This window comes from Pogoniulus pusillus, chromosome 17 (assembly GCF_015220805.1).
Source record: "Pogoniulus pusillus isolate bPogPus1 chromosome 17, bPogPus1.pri, whole genome shotgun sequence".
In the NCBI taxonomy this organism is placed as follows: domain Eukaryota; kingdom Metazoa; phylum Chordata; class Aves; order Piciformes; family Lybiidae; genus Pogoniulus; species Pogoniulus pusillus.
The window spans coordinates 1,782,781-1,804,106 of record NC_087280.1 but is presented as its reverse complement, the minus strand read 5'-3'; the positions used below and the strand labels follow the sequence as shown (position 1 = coordinate 1,804,106).

At 60.4% G+C, this 21,326-nt stretch overlaps 1 protein-coding gene across 2 annotated transcripts; it reads left to right on the top strand.

Moving 5' to 3' along the window:
* Positions 1 to 216: 216 nt before the first annotated feature.
* Positions 217 to 21,326, top strand: ADPGK (ADP dependent glucokinase). Of its 2 annotated transcripts, none has more exons than XM_064157223.1 (7): positions 217 to 494; positions 7,981 to 8,206; positions 11,523 to 11,585; positions 12,962 to 13,082; positions 15,261 to 15,457; positions 16,794 to 16,892; positions 18,721 to 21,326. In XM_064157223.1, the coding sequence occupies exons 1-7, from the start codon at positions 280 to 282 to the stop codon at positions 19,267 to 19,269; spliced, it is 1,470 nt and encodes a 489-aa protein (XP_064013293.1). In that variant the 5' UTR covers positions 217 to 279; the 3' UTR covers positions 19,270 to 21,326. The 2 variants fall into 2 exon arrangements, with proteins under 2 accessions (XP_064013293.1, XP_064013292.1); XM_064157222.1 differs by having other exon boundaries at positions 18,718 to 21,326.

The following is a 21,326-nucleotide window of genomic DNA, read 5'->3' as shown; positions in this document are numbered from 1 at the left end:
CCCGAGAGCACCCCACAGCCCGCCGCTCCTCCCGCCGCCCCCCTCACGGAGCGCCGCCGCCTCCCGCCCCGCTCCCGGCCCCAGTTACGCAGGCGGAGATGCGCAGGCGGCGGCGGGGGGCGGCCGCGCCGCGGACGTAGGCCCCGCCCGGCTGCCCCGAGCGCCGTTCCGACGCGGGCGGCGGGGGCGGGCGCTGCGGGGGCGGCGTGAGGAAGGCCCCGGCCGCCTGTGCCCCGCCTCGGACGCGGCCGGGAGGAGGGGCCGGGCGGCCGCGCCGCGATGTGGCAGCGCTCGGTGTGCGTGGGCCTGCTGGCCCTGGCGCTGGGCTACCTCTGCCTGCTGAGCCCCGAGCTGTGCCCCTCGGCGCTGCGGCAGCTCTCGGCCTCGCTGCTGGGGGGGCTGCGCGGCGCCCGCTCCCTCGAGGCCCGCGTGGTGGCGGCCTGGCAGGAGGCCATCGTCCGCCCGGGCCGGCCCTGGGCGCGCGTCGCCGTCGGGTAGGTGAGCGGCCGCACGCGGCGGGGCGGGGACAGGGCCCCCTGGCGGCGGGGCGGGGAGAGAGCCCCCTGGTGGTGGGGCAGGGCAGAGCACCCCCTGGCGGCGGGGCGGGAGGAGAGCCCTCTGGCGGCAGGGCAGGGCAGAGCGCCCCTGGCGGCGGGGCAGGGCAGAGCCCCCTGGTGGCGGGGCGGGGACAGAGCCCCCTGGCGGCGGGGCGGGGGCAGAGCGCCCCTGGCGGCGGGGCGGGGAGAGAGCCCCCTGGCGGCAGGGCAGGGCAGAGTGCCCCTGGCAGCGGGGCGGGGACAGAGCCCCCTGGTGGCGGGGCGGGGGCAGAGCGCCCCTGGCGGCGGGGCGGGAGGAGAGCCTCCTGGCGGCGGGGCGGGGCAGAGCCCCCTGGCGGCGGGGCGGGGAGAGAGCCCCCTGGCGGCGGGGCAGGGCAGAGCGCCCCTGGCGGCGGGGCAGGGCACAGCGCCCCTGGCCGCGGGGCGGGGGCAGAGCGCCCCCTGGCGGCGGGGCAGGGCAGAGCACCCCTGGCGGCGGGGCAGGGCAGAACGCCCCTGGCAGCAGGGCGGGAGGAGCTGTATGGATGGGTCCCAGCATGGATGGGTCTGGGCCTCCCCTGACCAAAGCCCCCCCCCCGCCTGCAGCCATGGGTCCCCCTGTATCACTGTGAGGTTCGGAGCTGATCACAGGAGCCTGTGGTGCCCAGCAGAGGTGGGCAGCTGCCAGGCACACAGGGGTAGAGCCTCCTCAGGCCATCCCTGCCGTGCTGGAAGAGCTCAGACTAAGGCAGCTGGGCACCCCCTGGGTGCTGTTAGTGGTTTTCGGGCGAGGGCACCTCCCCAGGACAGCCACTGGCGCACACCCACTGCGTTGCTTGGGCAGAGGTGGCCTTGGCTGAGGGGATTCACGGTCCAGGAAAGCCCTGTGCTGGTGCTGGAAGTGGCTGTGCTGCGTGGTCCAGGCCTGCCTCTGGAGAGCTTATCCCCAGCTGCCTTACCTACAAATCGCATCCTATATGGAGTGTGAGGCACTCGGGCTGCTGGCACAGCCCTGGGCAGGTGGCAGCTGGGGAGCACAGTCCAGGAATAAATAGCTGCAAGAGACAGGGCTGCGTGGATCTCCTTGGTGGGTGAACAGCTGGGAATGGGCCAGCAGCATGAGCTGACACCAGAACAGACCACAGCAACCCCAAACACAGCTACAGGCTGGGCCCAGAGTGTCTGAGAGCAGGCAGGCAGGGAGGGAGCTGGGGGTGCTGGCAGAGAGGAGCTGCAGAGGAGGCAGCAGTGCCCAGGTGGGCAGCAGAGCCAATGGCATCCTGGGCTGGCTCAGGAGCAGTGTGGGCAGCAGGACCAGGGAGGTTCTTGTGCCCCTGTGCTCAGCACTGCTCAGGACACCCCTGCAGTGCTGTGTCCAGTTCTGGGCCCCTCCATTGCAGAGAGCTGCTGAGGTGCTGGAAGGTGTTTGGAGAAGGGCAGCAAGGCTGGGGAGGGGCCTGGAGCACAGCCCTGTGAGGAGGGGCTGAGGGAGCTGGGGGGGTGCAGCCTGCAGCAGAGGAGGCTCAGGGCAGAGCTCATTGCTGCCTGCAGCTGCCTGCAGGGAGGCTGTAGCCAGCTGGGGTTGGGCTCTGCTGCCAGGCAATCAGCAGCAGAAGAAGGGGACAGAGGCTGAAGCTGTGGCAGGGCAGGTCTGGGCTGGCTGTGAGGAGGAAGTTGTTGGCAGAGAGAGTGATTGGCACTGGAATGGGCTGCCCAGGGAGGTGGTGGAGTGGCTGTGGCTGGAGGTGTTGCAGCCAAGCCTGGCTGGGGCACTGAGTGCCATGGTCTGGTTGGTTGGGCAGGGCTGGGTGCTAGGTTGGGCTGGGTGAGCTTGGAGCTCTCTGCCAACCTGCCTGATTCTATGGCTGGCCAGGGCTGGGTGCTAGGCTGGGCTGGCTGAGCTTGGAGCTCTTTGCCAACCTGCCTGACTCTATGATTCTGTCCTGGGCTGATCCCCAGCAGCGTGAGGAGGATTCTGCCCCTCTGTGGCGCTCTGCTGAGACCCCTCCTGCAGTGCTGGGAACAGCTCTGCCGTCCGCAGCACAGACAGGGACCTGTTGGAGCTGGGGCAGAGGAGGCCACAAAATGATCCAAGGCTGGAACACCTCTGCTGTGAGGCCAGGCTGAGAGAGTTGGGTCTGCTCTGTCTGGAGAAGAGGAGGCTCCAGGGAGAACTTCTGGTGGCCTTGCAGTAATTCAAGGGATGGTCAGAAAGCTGGGGACAGGCTTTGGAGCAGGCCCTGCTGTGACAGGAGAAGGGGGGGATGGTTTGAACTGAAAGAGGGAGACTCAGACTGGAGAGGAGGAGGGCGTTTTTTCACAGTGAGTGATGAGAGACTGTCCCAGGTTGCCCAGAGAGGTGGGAGATGTCCCATCCCTGCAGCCATTCCAGGTGAGGCTGTTTGGAGCTCTGAGCAACCTGCTCTAGTTGGGGATGTCCCTGCTCACTGGGAGGGCATTTGACTCTGAGACCTTTGCAGGTCCCTTCCTAATCAATCCTTCTCTAGAAAGTGAAGAAGTGAACACAGCCTTCACAGCAGAGATCACAGAACTGTTTGGGTTGGAAAAGGCCTCTCAGATCATCAACTCCATCTGTCAGCTTACAAACACCATGGCTATTTCAGCATGTCCCCAGGTGCCATGGCCACAGGTTTCTTGAACACCTCCAGGGATGGGGACTCCACCACCTCCCTGGGCAGCCTCTGCCAATTCCTGACAACTCTTGCAGCAAAGACCTTTTCCCCTATCTAAACCTCCCCTGGTACAACTCAAGACTCTCTCCTCTTGTCCTATCCCTGAGTCACATCAGAGATGCAAAGGAGGAAGTGAGAGGAGAAGGCAGTAGACATTGAAGGCCTTGTGCATGCACAGGGAAATCCAACACCTTTCCTCTTTCTGAACTGGAAGGAGGGCAAGGGGGAAGCTCAGGAAGGTAACCTTGACTTAAATGCTGGAGTTGAAGCCTGACCATTTATGTGGCTTTTACTTACAGTGCATGACTCCTTTCCTCCAACACAAGCAGCACATGGAAGTGTTGGAGCCAGTGCAGAGGAGGCCACCAAGATGCTGAGAGGGCTGCAGCAGCTCTGCTGTGAGCACAGGCTGAGAGAGTTGGGGCTGTGCAGCCTGGAGAGGAGAAGGCTTGGAGGAGACCTTGGAGTGGCCTTGCAGGGTCTGAAGGGGGCTGCAGGAAGGCTGGGGAGGGACTACTGACAAGGGCTGGGAGTGAGAGGAGGAGGAGGAATGGGTTTGAAGTGGCAGAGGGGAGATGGAAAGTGGATGTTAGGAAAGGGTTCTTGGCAGTGAGGGTGGTGAGAGACTGGCACAGGTTGAGGGTGGTGAGAGACTGGCACAGGCTGAGGGTGGTGAGAGACTGGCACAGGTTGAGGGTGGTGAGACACTGGCACAGGTTTCCCAGGGAGGTTGTGGAGCACAGAATCACCCAATGTGATCTTTGATCACATTGGGTGATTCTGTGCTCCACAACCTCCCTGGAGATGTTCAGGATCAGGTTGCATGAGGACCTGAGTGACCTGTTCTAGTGGGAGGTGTCCAGGATCAGGTTGGATGAGGCCTTGAGCAACCTGTTCCAGTGGGAGGTGTCCAGGATCAGGTTGGATGAAGCCTTGAGCAACCTGTTCCAGTGGGAGGTGTCCAGGATCAGGTTGGATGAGGCCTTGAGCAACCTGTTCTAGTTGGAGGTGTCTCTGCCTATGGCAAGGGGTTGGGACTGGCTGAGCTTTGAGGTCCCTTCCAGCCTAACCCATCCTATGATTCCAAGTGTCAGGACATGACTTTGACAAGAGGATTTGGTCTTCAGGTGCTGGAAGAAGTGTCTGCACCTGGCTGGCTGTGTAGCTGGGGTCTTGCTCTTGGGATGCAGTGGATGCTGATGCTCTCCAGTGAACCACACAGTCATGGCATGGTAGGGGTTGGAAGGGACCTCCAGAGATCATCCAGCCCAACCCCCCTGCCAAAGCAACCTGCCTGATTCTGTGGTTCCATGGTGGTGCTGGGGTGAGGATTGGCCTGGATGATGGTGAAGGCCTTTCCCAATGAAATAACTCTGTGACTCTCTAAGTGTGTCAGGAGGAGAGGAATGGCAGGGAGGGAGAAGACAGACATTTGGGACATGATTGGAGCTGCCTCACCTGCAGGCATCATGAGCTGATTTCTGTCCCCTTCCATTTAGGAGCAGTCATTAAAACACACAACTCAGCTGCACTGATTTGAGGGCTCAGATGCTGCTTGGGTGTGAGCTTCTTGGTGCCCTGCTGCGTGCAGAGAGCGGTTTCTCTCCTTGCTGTGTGCCATGGTGCCTGGTACCCAGCATTTCTGAGCTGCCTCCTTGCTGCCCTGGACAGCCTCAAGGGTTTTCTTGCCCCCTCTGGTGTGTGACGCAGCTGTGGTGCAGCCCAAGTGGTGCATGAAGGGTCACTGCCAAGGAGGAAGCTGATCAGTGCCATGGTTCATGCTGACAGTGCATGGAGCCTGGTGTGGACAGATGAGAGACAAGGCAGAGACCCTGGAAAAGCTTTCTGGAGCGTTTGGATCCCTGGCAGTGCAGCCTGGGGCGGAGTGACACAGGTTGCCCTTGACAGCAGCTTTAGAGGATGCCTTAGCGCTGGTGGTGTGATCTTAGTTAAGTGTTGGGTACCTGAGCCAGCACTGGGCACTGGCAGCCCAGAGCCAGCTGTGTGCTGCCTGCAGCTAGGGCAGGGAGAGCAGCAGCACAGGGAGGGGATTCTGCCCCTCTGCTCGCTCAGACCCCACCTGCAGCACTGCCTCCAGCGCTGGGAACCCAGCACAAGGAGGACCTGGAGCCGCTGGAGAGGAGGCCACAAAGATGATCAGAGGGCTGCAAAACCTCCTCTGTGGGGACAGGCTGGGAGAGTTGGGACTGAAGAGAAGATTCCAGGGTGACCTTAGAGCAGCCTTCCAGTACCTGAAAGGGGGCTCCAGAAGGGCTGGGGAGGGACATTTGACAAGGGCTGGGAGTGACAGGATGATGGAAAATGGCTTGAGCTGAGAGAGGGGAGATTGAAAGTGGAGATGAGAAAGAAATTCTTGGCAGTGAGGGTGGTGAGACACTGGCACAGGTGGCCCAGGGAGGCTGTGGATGCTCCCTCCCTGCAGGTGTTGAAGGCCAGGCTGGGTGAGGCCTTGAGCAACCTGTTCTAGTAGGAGATGTCCCTGCCCAGGGCAGGAGGTTGGAACTGGATGATCTTGAAGGTCCTTTCCAACCCACAACTATTCAATCATTCTTTGAATCCAAGGAGTAGCAAGAAGAAAAGTGTTCATCAGATTTCTTCCTGGGGGGCTGGTTCCAGCCCAGGAACTTTCCTCTTCTGCAGTCTGCATTTGGCTGCATTTAACTTAAGGTGATTGATGGGAAAGGAGGAGTGCAAGGTCTGAGCCATAGGTTGGATGTCACCTGAGGGCTGGCTCTGCTGGGATGGCTCCTGCTGCTGCCCTCTGTTTGCAGTGGCTGAGGGAAGGCAGGCTGCTGTCTCTGGACGCCTGAGATGGCCCTTTGGAAGTGTCTGAGCTGGCACACCGCTCTCCTGGCTCCTCACAAACCACAGCCAGCCTACCTGGAGGGCATTTGTGTGCCTGCTTTGGGCTGCTCTGGGGAGCAGTTGGCACTCCAGGCTGTGCTGGACTTGCATGCTCTCAGTTCTGGTTTCAAGTCTGGAGCTGCAGTTGAAGTTGTAAAGCTGAAATGTAGCTTTTGCAAAGCTTTCTCTCAAGAACAGGGTGTCCTTATGGTGCCTTCTCTTGGCTTAGAACCACAGACTGCACTGGCTTGGGAGGGACCCTCACAGGGCATCTTCTCCAACTGCCCTGCACTCAGCAGGGATCCCTCCAGCTACAGCAGGCTGCCCAGGGCCACATCCAGTCTGCTCTTGAATGACTCCAGGGGTGAGGCCTCAAGCACATCCCTGGGCAGCCTGTGCCAGTATTTCCCCACCTTCATTGTGCACAGCTTCCTCCTGATGTCCAACCTCCAGTTCCAAACCGTTGTCCCTTGGCCTATGCCCACAGGCCCTTCCAAACAGTCCCTCCCCAGCCTGCCTGCAGGTCCCTTTCACATACTGAAATGTTAGCTCTAAGGTCTCCCTGGAGCCTTCTCTTCTCCAGGCTGAACAGCCCCAACTCTCTCAGCCTGTCCTTACAGGGGAGGTTCTCCAACCCTCTGGTAGTTTTCATGGCCTGGACCCTCTCCAGCAGCTCCATGTTGTCCTTGTGTTGAGAGCCCCAGAAATGGACACAGCATTCTGAAGAGTACTTTGGGGCAGCAAATGAAGTGCACCAGATCCTGCAGCACAGGCACCTACCGCTGGCCCCACACAGCTCTCACTCTCGGGTTTGGTTGCAGCAGAAGGTGAGAAATCCTCATCTCCTCTGCATAGAACCAGGCAGGCAGGAAGAGAGCTCCAAGCTCAGCCAGCCCAGCCTAGCACCCAGCCCTGCCCAACCAACCAGACCATGGCACTAAGTGCCCCAGCCAGGCTTGGCTGCAACACCTCCAGCCACAGCCACTCCACCACCTCCCTGGGCAGCCCATTCCAGTGCCAATCACTCTCTCTGCCAGGAACTTCCTCCTCACAGCCAGCCCAGACCTGCCCTGCCACAGCTTCAGCCTGGGTCCCCTTCTTCTGCTGCTGCCTGCCTGGCAGCAGAGCCCAACCCCAGCTGCCTACAGCCTCCCTGCAGGCAGCTGCAGGCAGCAATGAGCTCTGCCCTGAGCCTCCTCTGCTGCAGGCTGCACCCCCCCAGCTCCCTCAGCCTCTCCTCACAGGGCTGTGCTCCAGGCCCCTCCCCAGCCTTGCTGCCCTTCTCCAAACACCTTCCAGCACCTCAGCAGCTCTCTGCAATGGAGGAGCCCAGAGCTGGACACAGCACTGCAGGGGTGGCCTGAGCAGTGCTGAGCACAGGGGCACAAGAACCTCCCTTGTCCTGCTGCCCACACTGCTCCTCAGCCAGCCCAGGATGCCATTGGCTCTGCTGCCCACCTGGGCACTGCTGCCTCCTCTGCAGCTCCTCTCTGCCACCACCCCCAGCTCCCTCTCTGCCTGCCTGCTCTCAGCCACTCTGGCCCCAGCCTGCAGTGCTGCTTGGGGTTGTTGTGGCCAAAGTGCACAACCCTGCCCTTGGCCTTGTTCAGTCTCGTCCCCTTGGGGCAGAGTGCACAGGGGCAGAATGGCCTCCCTTGTCCCAGTGGCCACACTGCTCCTGTTCCACACTGTTCATCTCCTCTGCAGAGCACATCAGAAGGGGAACACTGCATTGGAGCATCTCAGGAAGTTCATCTGCTTTTGGTTTTCCTTTTTCCCCTTGGGCTGGTGGTTGTCCCCCTCAGCGGGAGGGCTGCCAGCAGCAGGGGCTGGCGGCGATGTCCTCACCCTGCCTTTCCAGCACTCCTTCCCCTCCTCTCTTGCAGCGTCAACGCCTGCGTGGATGTGGTGCTGTCCGGCGTCAGGCTGCTGGAGGCGCTGGGCCTGGAACCCGGGGATGGCAGAAATCACCTGGTCCTGAACTCCCAGCAGGACCTAAAGGAAGCCTTCGCTCACTTCATGGGGAGAGGGGCAGCGGCCGAGCGCTTCTTCAGCGACGCTGAGTCCTTCCAGCGCATCGCGCGGGTGGCCGCCGAGCACCCCGGGGCACAGGTACGGCCCTGCAGCACTGCCCGGCCGCTGCACTGCCCAGCTGCTGCACTGCCCGGCCGCTGCACTGCCCGGCCGCTGCACTGCCCGTCCGCTGCACTGCCCAGCCAATGCACTGCCCGGCCGCTGCACTGCCCATCCGCTGCACTGCCCAGCCAATGCACTGCCCGGCCGCTGCACTGCCCGTCCGCTGCACTGCCCAGCCAATGCACTGCCCGGCCGCTGCACTGCCCGGCCGCTGCACTGCCCGGCCGCTGCACGCTGCCCAGCTGCTGCACTGCCCGTCCGCTGCACTGCCCGTCCGCTGCACTGCCCGGCTGCTGCACTGCCCATCTGCTGCACTGCCCGGCTGCTGCACTGCCCGGCTGCTGCACTGCCCATCTGCTGCACTGCCCAGCTGCTGCACTGCCCAGCTGCTGCACTGCCCAGCTGCTGCACTGCCCGTCCGCTGCACTGCCCGTCCGCTGCACTGCCCGGCTGCTGCACTGCCCATCTGCTGCACTGCCCATCTGCTGCACTGCCCGGCTGCTGCACTGCCCGGCTGCTGCACTGCCCATCTGCTGCACTGCCCATCTGCTGCACTGCCCAGCTGCTGCACTGCCCAGCTGCTGCACTGCCCAGCTGCTGCACTGCCCCAGCCTCCCTTCCCTCAGCTGCACTGCCCTGGCCTCCCTTCCCTCAGCTGCACTGCCCAGCTGCTGCACTGCCCGGCCGCTGCACTGCCCGGCCGCTGCACGCTGCCCAGCTGCTGCACTGCCCGTCCGCTGCACTGCCCGTCCGCTGCACTGCCCGGCTGCTGCACTGCCCATCTGCTGCACTGCCCGGCTGCTGCACTGCCCGGCTGCTGCACTGCCCAGCTGCTGCACTGCCCAGCTGCTGCACTGCCCAGCTGCTGCACTGCCCAGCTGCTGCACTGCCCAGCTGCTGCACTGCCCCAGCCTCCCTTCCCTCAGCTGCACTGCCCTGGCCTCCCTTCCCTCAGCTGCACTGCCCAGCTGCTGCACTGCCCGGCTGCTGCACTGCCCATCATCCCTTCCCTCAGCTGCACTGCCCAGCTGCTGCAGTGCCCGGCTGCTGCACTGTCCGGCTGCTGCACTGCCCAGCCTCCCTTCCCTCAGCTGCAGTGCCCGGCTGCTGCAGTGCCCGGCTGCTGCACTGCCCAGCCTCCCTTCCCTCAGCTGCAGTGCCCGGCTGCTGCAGTGCCCGGCTGCTGCAGTGCCCAGCTGCTGCACTGCCCATCATCCCTTCCCTCAGCTGCAGTGCCCGGCTGCTGCAGTGCCCGGCTGCTGCACTGTCCGGCTGCTGCACTGCCCAGCCTCCCTTCCCTCAACTGCAGTGCCCGGCTGCTGCAGTGCCTGGCTGCTGCACTGTCCGGCTGCTGCACTGCCCAGCCTCCCTTCCCTCAGCTGCAGTGCCCGGCTGCTGCAGTGCCTGGCTGCTGCACTGTCCGGCTGCTGCACTGCCCAGCCTCCCTTCCCCTCTGCGCTCAGGCTGCAGCCTGCTGAGGAGAGAGGCTTCTGGCCCAGCCTGGAGTGTGTTCCTGAGCCCTCAGCACGAGGGAAACGTGGGCACACCGAGCAGGTCTAGAGGTGGCCACAGCAGGGATGTGAGGGCCAGAACCCTTCTGCTGAGGACAGCCTGAGACAGTTGGGGGTGTTCAGCCTGGAGGAAAGAAGGCACCGTGGAGACCTGCTGGTGGCCTTTCAGTGCTTCGAGGGGTGGTCAGAAAGCAGGGGCCAGGTTTTGAGCAGGGCCTGTGGTGACAGGACAAGGGGAGATGGTTTGAGCTTAAAGAGGGAGACTCAGACTGGAGAGAAGGGAGAAATGTTAGACACTGAAGATGGTGAGAGCCTGGCTGGGGTTGCCCAGAGTGGTGGGAGATGGTTTGAACTGAAAGAGGGAGACTCAGACTGGGGAGAAGGAGGGCATTTTTTCACAGTGAGTGGTGAAAGCCTGTCCCAGGTTGCCCAGAGGGGTGGGAGATGTCCCATCCCTGTGACCACTCCAGGTCAGGTTGCTGGGGGCTCTAGCTGGGCATGTCCCTGCTGGCTGCAGGGCGGCTGCAGTAGATGACCTCCAAAGGCACCTTCCAACCCACTCCATTCTATGGGTCTGTGACTTCCCATGGACCTCTGCAGCTGCTGCAAACAGCAGGGCTCCAAATGCCTGCTTCTGTTCCCCGAGCTGCAGTGTCAGCCCACAAAGGCTCTGTAGGGTGGCAGCCAGCTGGGGCTGGGGCTGCAGCTGCAGAACAGGTTCTGGCAGCTGGTAGCGAACAAGGATGTGAGGAGATAGATCCCAGCACGAGCAGCTGAAAACACCCCTGGTGCTCCACACAGGATTCAGAACCCCTCTGGGGCTGCAGTGAGAAATTTCAGCTGGTTTTGACTTTCCCAGAGCAGTTTGGCTGCTCTCATGCTGAATCTCACTGGATAGAGCTGGCTTGGCAGTTAGCTGATCTCTACACACTGCTTAGTGCCACCTTCTCTGCAGTTCACTGGCTGCTTCCCAGAGTGAGCAAGAGCTCCAAATGCCTTCTGTTGGCCAAGACTCTCCTCTGATACCTTGCTTGCTATTCTGGAATCACCTCATTATTAGCTGCAGCCTGTTTTCAGTCACTGCTGAGTGCCTGTGAGCCTCCTGACATCTCTAATCCTTGGTTTCATGGCTGACATCAGAGTTTTCTTACTTGAAAGTTTGTCCTTTCTCTCCTGAAGAACCTTTTGTAGCTCCACTCACTTCATATGGGTGCAGGCAGCAGCTGTCACCTTCATTTTTCGCAGTGAGGGTGACAGAACCCTACAGCAGGCTGCCCAGAGGGGTTGTGGAGTCTCCCTCTCTGGAGATACTCCAGATCTGCCTGTCTGTGTTCTGTGTGATCTGCTCTGGGTGTTCCTGCTCTGCAGGGGGTTGGAGTGGATGAGCTTTGGAGGTCCCTTCCAGCCCCTGCCCTTCTGTGAATTCTAACTGGAGGAAGGCCTGGTGCAGTTGGAACACAGCTGCTAACAAGCTTTAGCTTTGCTAAGAGACCAGCAGTTCCCCACTGCTGCAGGGGGGGAGGGGCTGCTCTGGATCCAGGGATTTTCACAGGGCTGTCACCTGAAGGGGAGTATTTTAGCTTTCAAAAACTCAGAGAGCACTCAGCTTGTGGAGCTCTGACAGGGAGCTGTGCACTAAGCTTTCTTAGCTGCTGTGCTGCCAGGCCCTGTTCTAAAAGGCTCCAATCTCTGGAGGGTTTTAGCCTGTGCTGAGGACTGAGCATGCACAAAGCCTTGGAAGCACAGCAAGACCCAGCCCTGCCTCTGTCCCTCTGTTTCAGCTTTACGTTGGAGGAAATGCTGCTCTCATTGGTCAGAAGCTGGCAACAAACCCAGACCTGAAGGTAGGCATCCCAAAAGGTGACCTTACTCATTGTCCTGTCTTGGGCTTACATGACAGGCTGGGAGGTGACTGCTGGAGAGCAGCCCCAAGGAGAGGGAGCTGGGAGTGCTGGGGCAGAGCATCCATGGCACAGCAGTGTGCCCTGGGGGCCAAGAGGCCAATGGGATCCTGGGGGGCACTCAGCAGAGTGTGTCCAGCAGAGCCAGGGAGGTTCTCCTGCCCCTCTGCTCTGCCCTGCTGAGACCTCATCTTGAGCACTGCCTTCAGTTTTGGGCTCCCCACTTGCAGAGGGACACAGATTTGGTGGAGAGAGTCCAACAGAGGGCTATGAGGATGATGAGGGGACTGAACAGTGCCTGGTGAGGAGAGGCTGAAGGCCCTGGGGCTGCTTAGTCTGGAGAAGACTGAGAGGGGATTGAATCAATGCTTATAAACACCTGAGGGCTGGGGGTCAGGAGCAGGGGACAGGCTCTGCTCACTGCTCCCTGGCACAGAACAAGCAGCAGTGGATGGAAGCTGCAGCACAGGAGGTTGCAGCTCAACACAAGGAGGAACTTTTTGCCTGGGAGGGTCCCAGAGCCTGGCACAGGCTGCCCAGAGAGGTTGTGGAGTCTCCTTGTGTGGAGCCTTTCCAGGCCTGTCTGGATGTGTTCCTGTGTGCCCTGAGCTGGATTGTGTGGCCCTGCTCTGGCAGGGGGGTTGGACTGGATGCTCTCCTTGGGTCCCTTCCAACCCTTAACATCCTGTGAGCCTGTGACTGAGAGCAACAAAGCTGCTGAGGGGTTTGCAGAGCAGGTCTTAGGAGGAGAGGCAGAGCAAGCTGGGCTTGTTCAGCCTGGAGGAGACCTCATTGCCCTCTACAGCTCCCTGCAAGGAGGTTGGAGTGAAGCTGGGGTTGGCCTCCTCTCCCAGGTAACCAAAGACAGGATGGGAGGAAATGGCCTGAAATTGTGGCAGAGGGAGGCTTAGGTTGGAGGTGAGGAACAACTTCTGTGGTTCAGGAGTGGTCAGGGATTGAAACAGGCTGCTGAGGGAAGTAGTGGAGCCCCCACCCCTGGGGAGCTGCTCAAGAAACGTGTGGCATGGTGACACATGTGGCACTTGGAGGTGTGGTCTCATGGTGAAGGGAGGTGCTGGGTAGAAGGTTGGACTTGGTGATCTTGGGGATCTTTCCCAACCAGCCTTAATGATTTTGTGACTTCCTTGCAGACCTGGGGCATCTTGCAGTTATTTCTTAGGCTGTGGTGTGGAACACACAAGCTGAAGAGCAGAGCTGATGTTTAGAAGTTGGGTTCAGCTGTCTAGGTGATGCTTAAATGCACTGCAAATGGTGGCAGGCAAACCTTGGCTGTTTTCTCTTGTTTTCTTGGGTTTCAGATCCTCCTCTGTGGCCCAGTTGGGCCTAAGCTCCATGAACTTCTTGATGACAATGTGGTTGTGCCTCCTGAATCCATGCAGGAAAGGGATGAATTCCATCTCATCTTGGAGTATCAAGCAGGTACCTTGCCAAAGGCTGAATGTGGGAGGAGAAGATAATATCTGAGTCCTGGCATGGTAGTGGTTGGAAGGGACCTCTGGAGATGTCTGGTGCAACCCTCCTACTAAATGGGGTCAGCCAGAGCAGGCTGCCCAGGATCACAATGTCCAGGTGTGGTTGGAAACCCTCCAGAGGAGAATCCACAACCTCTCTGGGCAGCCTGCTCCAGGGCTCTGCACTCTCACACCTGTTCAGATGGAACCTCCTGGGTTCCAGTTGGTGTCCTGTCACTGGGCACCACTGCAAAGAGTCTGACCCCATCACCTTGGGCTTTGCCCTTTAGCTCCTGCTCAGCAGCAAGCAGCAGTGATTTCGTGTGCCCCAGAGGCCACCCAGGTGCTTCTGTCTGTATCTGGGGTGCTGGGTTTGACTGGGTGACCTCCATCAGGGCTCTGTCCCTGGTCAGTGCCAGCAGCTGGCACTGGGCCCCTCTGGGGACTCCAGGTGCTTCAGGCAGCTGTGCAGGTGACCAGGCACCTGAAAGTCTTCTGGAGCTTCCTCCTGTGTGCCCCAGGCAATTGCTGGGTTTTGCTGTGCTGTGTTACACTGCTCTCTTGACTTCAGTTCTGTGTTCTCCTTCACTACAGCCCAAAGAAACCAACTGGGCAGGTTGCCCAGGGAGGCTGTGGATGCCACTCCCTGGAGGTGTTCAAGGCCAGGCTGGATGAGCCTTGAGCAACCTGGACTGTTGGGAGGTGTCCCTGCCTATGGCAGGGGGCTGGAACTGGGTGATCTTTAGGGTCCTTTCCAGCCCTTCCAGGACCCTGCAGGACCAGGGACCTTCTGCCCCTGTGCTCAGCACTGCTCAGGCCACAGCCTGAGTGCTGTGCCCAGTTCTGGGCTCCTGCATTGCAGAGAGCTGTTGAGGTGCTGGAAGGTGTTTGGAGAAGGGCAGCAAGGCTGGGGAGGGGCCTGGAGCACAGCCCTGTGAGGAGAGGCTGAGGGAGCTGGGGGGGTGCAGCCTGCAGCAGAGGAGGCTCAGGGCAGAGCTCATTGCTGCCTGCAGCTGCCTGCAGGGAGGCTGTAGCCAGCTGGGGTTGGGCTCTGCTGCCAGGCAGCCAGCACCAGCAGAAGGGGACACAGCCTCAGGCTGTGCCAGGGCAGGTCTGGGCTGGATGTTAGGAAGTTCTTCACAGCAAATGACTGGCACTGAAATGGGCTGCCTGGAGAGTGGCAGAGTCCCCATCCCTGGAGGTGTTTAACAGGAGGCTGGATGGGGCACTTGGTGCCAAGGGATAGCTGATTAGAAGGTGTTGGGTGCTAGGTTGGACTCGATGAGCTCGAAGCTCTTTTCCAGCCTGGTTGATTCTGTGATTCTGTGTCTGCCCCTGGCAGGGGTTTGGAACAGGATGATCTTGAAGGTCCCTTCCAACCCAAACCTTGTTGTGAATCTATGAATCTTCATGACAGAGCTTGTGTCAAGCTGAGAGGTGGTGGTTGGCCAAAGGGGCACCTCCCCTCTCTGCATATCCTGCCAACACCCCAAATGTTAGTCCTGAGCTGTGACACTCAATTGCAAACTAAACTGAGGCAGCTTAGGGAACCATCCCCTAGCTGGAGGAACCAACCAGCTGCTGCTGAGACCCTGGAATGGGTTGCCCAGGGAGGTGGTTGAGGCCCCATCCCTGGAGGTGTTTCAGGCCAGGCTGGCTGAGGCTGTGGCCAGCTTGCTCTAGGGTAGGACGTTGCTGCCCATGGCAGGGGGGTTGGAACTGGATGACCCTTGTGGTCCCTGCCACTCGCCCAGCGCAGACCCCTTCTGGATGAGGCAGATGGAGGGGATGAAGGGAGTCAGTGAGAGAAAGAGCAAAGTCTCTCATCTGAGCTGTTCCTGGGGCACAGGCACCTTGGGAAACTGCTTTGGGATTCCAGCAGGGTATCCTGAAGTGTGGGCACAGAAGGGTGCCAGAAGCCTGGCACAGGCTGCCCAGGGGGGTCGTGGGGTCTCCCTCTCTGCAGATATTCAGGACCCACCTGCCTGTGTTCCTGTGTGATCTGCTCTGGGTGCTCCTGCTCTGGCAGTGAGGCTGGACTGAACGAGGTCCCTTCCAGCCCCTGCCACTCTGATGGTGTGGTTCAGACATGTGGTTGGGTTTGCTTCCCTCCTGAGCTCCCCTGCTTGCGTTTGTTTGACCCTAGGTGAAGAGTGGGGCCAAGTGCGAGCGCCCAACGCCAACCGCTTCATCTTCTCCCATGACCTCTCCAACGGTGCCTTGAACATGCTGGAAGTGTTTGTGTCCAGCTTGGATGAGTTTCAGCCAGACCTTGTGGTCCTTTCAGGGCTTCACATGATGGAAGGCCAGAGCAAGGAGATGCGGCACAGGCGACTCCTGGAGGTAAGAGACTCACATCACAGCAGCAGATGAGGGAACTGGAGAAGAGGAGGTTCAGGGGAGAGCCTCTCACTCTGTGCACCTCCTGTGAGGTGGGGTTAGAATCATAGAACCAGGCAGGGTTGGAAGGGAGCACAAGGATCAGGCAGTGCCAACCCCTGCCATGCCCAGGGACACCCTACCCTAGAGCAGCCTGACCACAGCCTCAGCCAGCCTGGCCTCAAACACCTCCAGCCATGGGGCCTCAACCCCCTCCCTGGGCAACCCATTCCAGCCTCTCACCACTCTCCTGCTCAACAACTTCCTCCTCCCCTCCAGCCTCACTCTCCCCACCTCCAGCTTCGCTCCATTTGCATGCTGGCTAAATCTGTGCACAGGGAGATCAAAGGAGGAGCACCCCCGAGGCAAACCCTTTTGTTCTCTTAATGGCAGTGTGGTCTGGGGGGTGTCCCACTTTGTGGGTGGCTTTAATTCCCTGTGCCCCTGCAGGGCAGTGTGGCCTGGGCAGTGTGGGTGGCTTTGTTTCCCTGTGCCCCTGCAGGCTGTGCCCTGGGCAGTGTGGGTGGCTTTATTTCCCTGTGCCTCTGCAGGCTGTGCCCTGGGCAGTGTGGGTGGCTTTGTTTCCCTGTGCCCCTGCAGGCTGTGCCCTGGGCAGTGTGGGTGGCTTTATTTCCCTGTGCCCCTGCAGGCTGTGCCCTGGGCAGTGTGGGTGGCTTTGTTTCCCTGTGCCCCTGCAGGCTGTGCCCTGGGCAGTGTGGGTGGCTTTGTTTCCCTGTGCCCCTGCAGGCTGTGCCCTGGGCAGTGTGGGTGGCTTTGTTTCCCTGTGCCCCTGCAGGCTGTGCCCTGGGCAGTGTGGGTGGCTTTGTTTCCCTGTGCCCCTGCAGGGGCAGTGTGCCCTGGGCTGGGTGGGTGGCTTTGTTTCCCTGTGCCCCTGCAGGGCAGTGTGCCCTGGGCAGTGTGGGTGGATTTGTTTCCCTGTGCCCCTGCAGGGCAGTGTGCCCTGGGCAGTGTGGGTGGATTTGTTTCCCTGTGCCCCTGCAGGCTGTGCCCTGGGCAGTGTGGGTGGCTTTGTTTCCCTGTGCCCCTGCAGGCTGTGCCCTGGGCAGTGTGGGTGGCTTTGTTTCCCTGTGCCCCTGCAGGGGCAGTTTGCCCTGGGCAGTGTGGGTGGCTTTGTTTCCCTGTGCCCCTGCAGGCTGTGCCCTGGGCAGTGTGGGTGGCTTTGTTTCCCTGTGCCCCTGCAGGCTGTGCCCTGGGCAGTGTGGGTGGCTTTATTTCCCTGTGCCCCTGCAGGCTGTGCCCTGGGCAGTGTGGGTGGCTTTGTTTCCCTGTGCCCCTGCAGGCTGTGGCCTCCATCTCCGACATCCCGACGGACATTCCCATCCACCTGGAGCTGGCCAGTATGACTGACCAGGACTTCATGAGCAACATCGTGCATCAGGTAAGGAAAACTAAAGGATATGCTCTTGTTAGCAGCTCCCTGCCCTGCAGCATCTCACTGCACTGCCTGGCAGATGAGTGCACCAATGACAGCATCAGGAGCAGGCTCCCCTGCCTGCCCCTGCTGCTGGGCATCAGCCCAGGATGCAGCTGGCAGCACATGGTGCTGGCTCACCTCCAGCTTTTCACCCACCAGCACCCCCATGTCCTTCTCCAGCCCTTCATCCCCAGCCTGGATCAATACCAAGGGGTGTCCAGGCCACTTGGGCTTGGTGATGTTGACACAGGCCCACTTGTAGAGCTTCCCACACTCACAGCTCCACAGGTCCAAGCTACTGTGGCTGATTTAGACTTAGCAGGCTTGGAGATCTCCAGGAAGAACCAGATCTGAGTTTGAGCTGAGTGTGCAATTTAAAAGCAACACTGATTTCTTTGCAGGATTCTTTCCTGCAGTTCCTTTGTTTAGCTTGACACTGGAGGCATCCAGGGTCAGACTGGATGTGGCCCTGGGCAGCCTGCTCTAGCTGGAGATGTCCCTGCTGAGTGCAGAGTGGGTGGACAAGATGCCCTTAGAGAGTCTCTTCCAACCCGATGCAATCTACCAACCTCAGTGTTAGGTTTCAGGTGGAGCTGATGCTTTGCCACCCCCTGGAGTGTGAGTGGATTGCACTGAGTGTGCACTTGTGGCCTGAAAGGTTTTCTTGGCCAAGTGACTCTTGTACAGCTGGGAAGCTTCTGGCCCTCATCTCTCCAGGAATCTGGGAACTGCCTTCTGCTGAGCATGCTGGCAACAGGGCCAGCAGCACAGCCCTCTAAAACCATCCCCTGACTGAGGAGTCACAGAGTCACAGAAACACTCAGGTTGGAAACAGCCTCAGGATCACCAAGTCCAGCTGGTAGCCCTACTGCCTGCTTCACCCTAAACCATAGCCCCAAGCACCACAGCCAGACCACCTTTAAACACACCCAGGGTTGGTGACTCCAGCACCTCCCTGGGCAGCTCATCCCAATCCCTGACCACTCTTGCTGGGAACTAATTCTTCCTCACCTCCAGTCTGAACCTCCCCAGTGGCAGCTTGAGGCCATTCCCTCCTGTTCTGTCACTGGTTCCCTGTGAGCAGAGCCCAGCACCAACCTCTCCACAGCCTCCTTTCAGTAGCTGTAGGCAGTGAGGAGCTCTGCCCTCAGCCTCCTCTGTTCCACACTGACCATCCCCAGCTCCTTCAGTCTCTCCTCATCAGATTCACTCTCCAGGCCCTTCACAGCTTCCCTGCCCTCCTCTGCACTGCCTCCAGCACCTCCACAGCCCTCTTGTGTTGAGCTGCCCAGAACTGAGCACAGCACTCCCCAGAGCAGAGTCCCAGAGGCCAATCCCCTCCCTGCTGCTGCTGGACACAGCATTCCTGATGCCAGCCAGGATGCCTTTGGCTTCCTCTGCCACCTGGGCACACTGCTGGCTCATATCCAGCTGCTTGTCAGCTGCAGCCCCCAGGTCCCTTTCTGCCAGCAGCTCTTCAGCCGCACTGCCCTAGGCCTGTAGAGTTGGATGAGGCACTTAGTGCCATGGTCTGGTTGATTGGATAGGGCTGGGTGAGAGGTTGGACTGGGTGATCTTAGAGGTCTCTTCCAGCCTGCTTGGTTCTGATTCTATGTTGCCTGGGGCTGTTGTGGCCTGAGTGCAGGACCTGGCACTGGGCCTGGCTGAAGCTCACCCTGTTAATGCTGGATCCCATCTGCCCGAGTCCCTCCAGAGCCTCCCTGCCCTACGGAAGGCCGCGGCCTGCTGCCGTCCCTGAAGGCAAAGCTCGTTGCCCTGTTTCTGTTAGCAGGTCCTTCCCCTGGTGAACTCCATTGGGCTGAACGAGCAGGAGCTGCTGTTCCTGACGCAGTCCGCCTCGGGGCCGCACGCCTCGCTGCCCGCCTGGGGCGGCGTGCCCGACGTGGGCACCGTCAGCGACATCCTCTTCTGGCTGCTGAAGGAGCACGGCAAGGCGGCGCGGCGGGCCTCCGACCTCACGCGCGTCCACTTCCACACCCTGGCCTACCACATCCTGGCCACCGTGGATGGCTACTGGGGCAACCAGGTGGCGGCGGTGGCTGCCGGAGCCAGAGCGGCAGGGACCCAGGCCTGCGCCACCGACACCATCGATACCGGCAAGGTCTTGCTGAAAGCTCCTCTGGAGTTTGTGACCTCCCAGCTAGAGGCCCCCGCCAAAGTCTCCTTCAACCCGGACGAGCCGGTGGTGCGCTGGCACAGAGAGGGCATCTCCTTCCATTTCACCCCTGTGCTGGTCTGTAAGGACCCCGTGCGGACCGTGGGCCTGGGGGACACCATCTCGGCTGAAGGACTGCTCTACTCTGAAGCATATCCTCAGTAGCAGGCGGCAGCCTCCTCTTCCTCCTCCTCCACTCCCCATGGTGTCCAACAGCCAGGGACTGGGATTTGGGCCGGCGGTGGTACGGGAGCAGGGCCAGGCTGTGGTGTGCTCTCTTGACAGGACTGGCAAAGAGCCAAAGAGTAATTCCAGGTATCAGCTGTCAGACACATTCCGGTCGCTGGGCAGGCGCTCGAAAGCTTCCCTTGCAGGTGCAGCAGGTGGGAAGTGGCTTTGCTTTGTCTAAGCAGGCTGGGAGGGAGAGCAGCAGCAGCAGCCCTGTCTGGCCCGGGTTTGCTGTGTGTGACTGAGGGGCTTGTGTCTGCCAGTGCTGGGAAGTGCAGCAGCCAGGAGTGCCCTGCCAGGGAGAGCGCCGCAGTGCTCAGCCCTGGTATCTCCTCACCGCACGCTGCTGTGCGGCAAGAGCTGCCCTTTGGTATCTCCTCACCACACACTGCTGTGCAGCCACAGCTGCCCTTTGGTATCTCCTCACCGCACACAGCTGTGCGGCAAGAGCTGCCCTTTGGTATCTCCTCACCGCACACAGCTGTGCAGCCACAGCTGCCCTTTGGTATCTCCTCACCGCACACAGCTGTGCGGCAAGAGCTGCCCTTTGGTATCTCCTCACCGCACACAGCTGTGCGGCCACAGCTGCCCTTTGGTATCTCCTCACCGCACGCTGCTGTGCGGCCACAGCTGCCCTTTGGTATCTCCTCACCGCACACTGCTGTGCGGCCACAGCTGCCATTTGGTATCTCCTCACCACACACTGCTGTGCGGCCACAGCTGCCCTTTGGTATCTCCTCACCGCACGCTGCTGTGCGGCCACAGCTGCCCTTTGGTATCTCCTCACCGCACGCTGCTGTGCGGCCACAGCTGCCCTTTGGTATCTCCTCACCGCACGCTGCTGTGCGGCAAGAGCTGCCCTTTGGTATCTCCTCACCGCACGCTGCTGTGCGGCCACAGCTGCCCTTTGGCATCTCCTCACCGCACACAGCTGTGCGGCCACAGCTGCCCTTTGGTATCTCCTCACCGCACACTGCTGTGCGGCCACAGCTGCCCTTTGGCATCTCCTCACCGCACACTGCTGTGCGGCCACAGCTGCCCTTTGGTATCTCCTCACCACACACTGCTGTGCGGCAAGAGCTGCCCTTTGGTATCTCCTCACCGCACACTGCTGTGCGGCCACAGCTGCCCTTTGGTATCTCCTCACCACACACTGCTGTGTGGCCACAGCTGCCCTTTGGTATCTCCTCACCGCACACTGCTGTGCGGCAAGAGCTGCCCTTTGGTATCTCCTCACCGCACACTGCTGTGCGGCCACAGCTGCCCTTTGGTATCTCCTCACCACACACTGCTGTGCGGCCACAGCTGCCCTTTGGTATCTCCTCACCGCACACTGCTGTGCGGCCACAGCTGCCCTTTGGTATCTCCTCACCGCACACTGCTGTGTGGCCACAGCTGCCCTTCTGCTTGCTTGGTGTGGTGATGGTGATGAAACCTTTTACTGATGAAATTACCTCTCAGCCTCTGTGCCACCAGCACTGGAGGGAGCCAGAACCCCAAAATGTGCTGCACACTCCTTGAAGGCACAGGCAAAACTTGACACTGGGCTCTCTCTGTGACTTAGAGGAGTATTTAACTGAGCCCAAGTAACTTCAGGTGCTGGGCAACCAGAAGTGAAGCTAATCAGGGGTGCTTTGGGCAGACAGCTTTATTCTCGTGCTAGGCCAGCCACAAACCTCTCCCTGTGCTTGCTGCGTGCTGAATACCAGGAGCTCCAGCAGAGGGGCTCGCAGCTCTTTGCTGACAGTGGGGGCTTACATCTGGGGGCTGCAGACTGCTGCTGCTGCTGTGTGAGGATGGCTGTGCAATTCCCTTAGGTTTCCCTGCTCTCCACTCGCGAGGGTTCATGAGCTAGAGAAGGTCCCAAATGTGTAACAGCACTTTCCAGGTGAGACTGAATGAGTGGCAGGGTTTGAGGGTTTTGAATCTTGGACTGGGTCACTGAAAGCTGCTTTGCTCTGGACAGCCTTTGGGATTAAAGAAGTAGAACCATG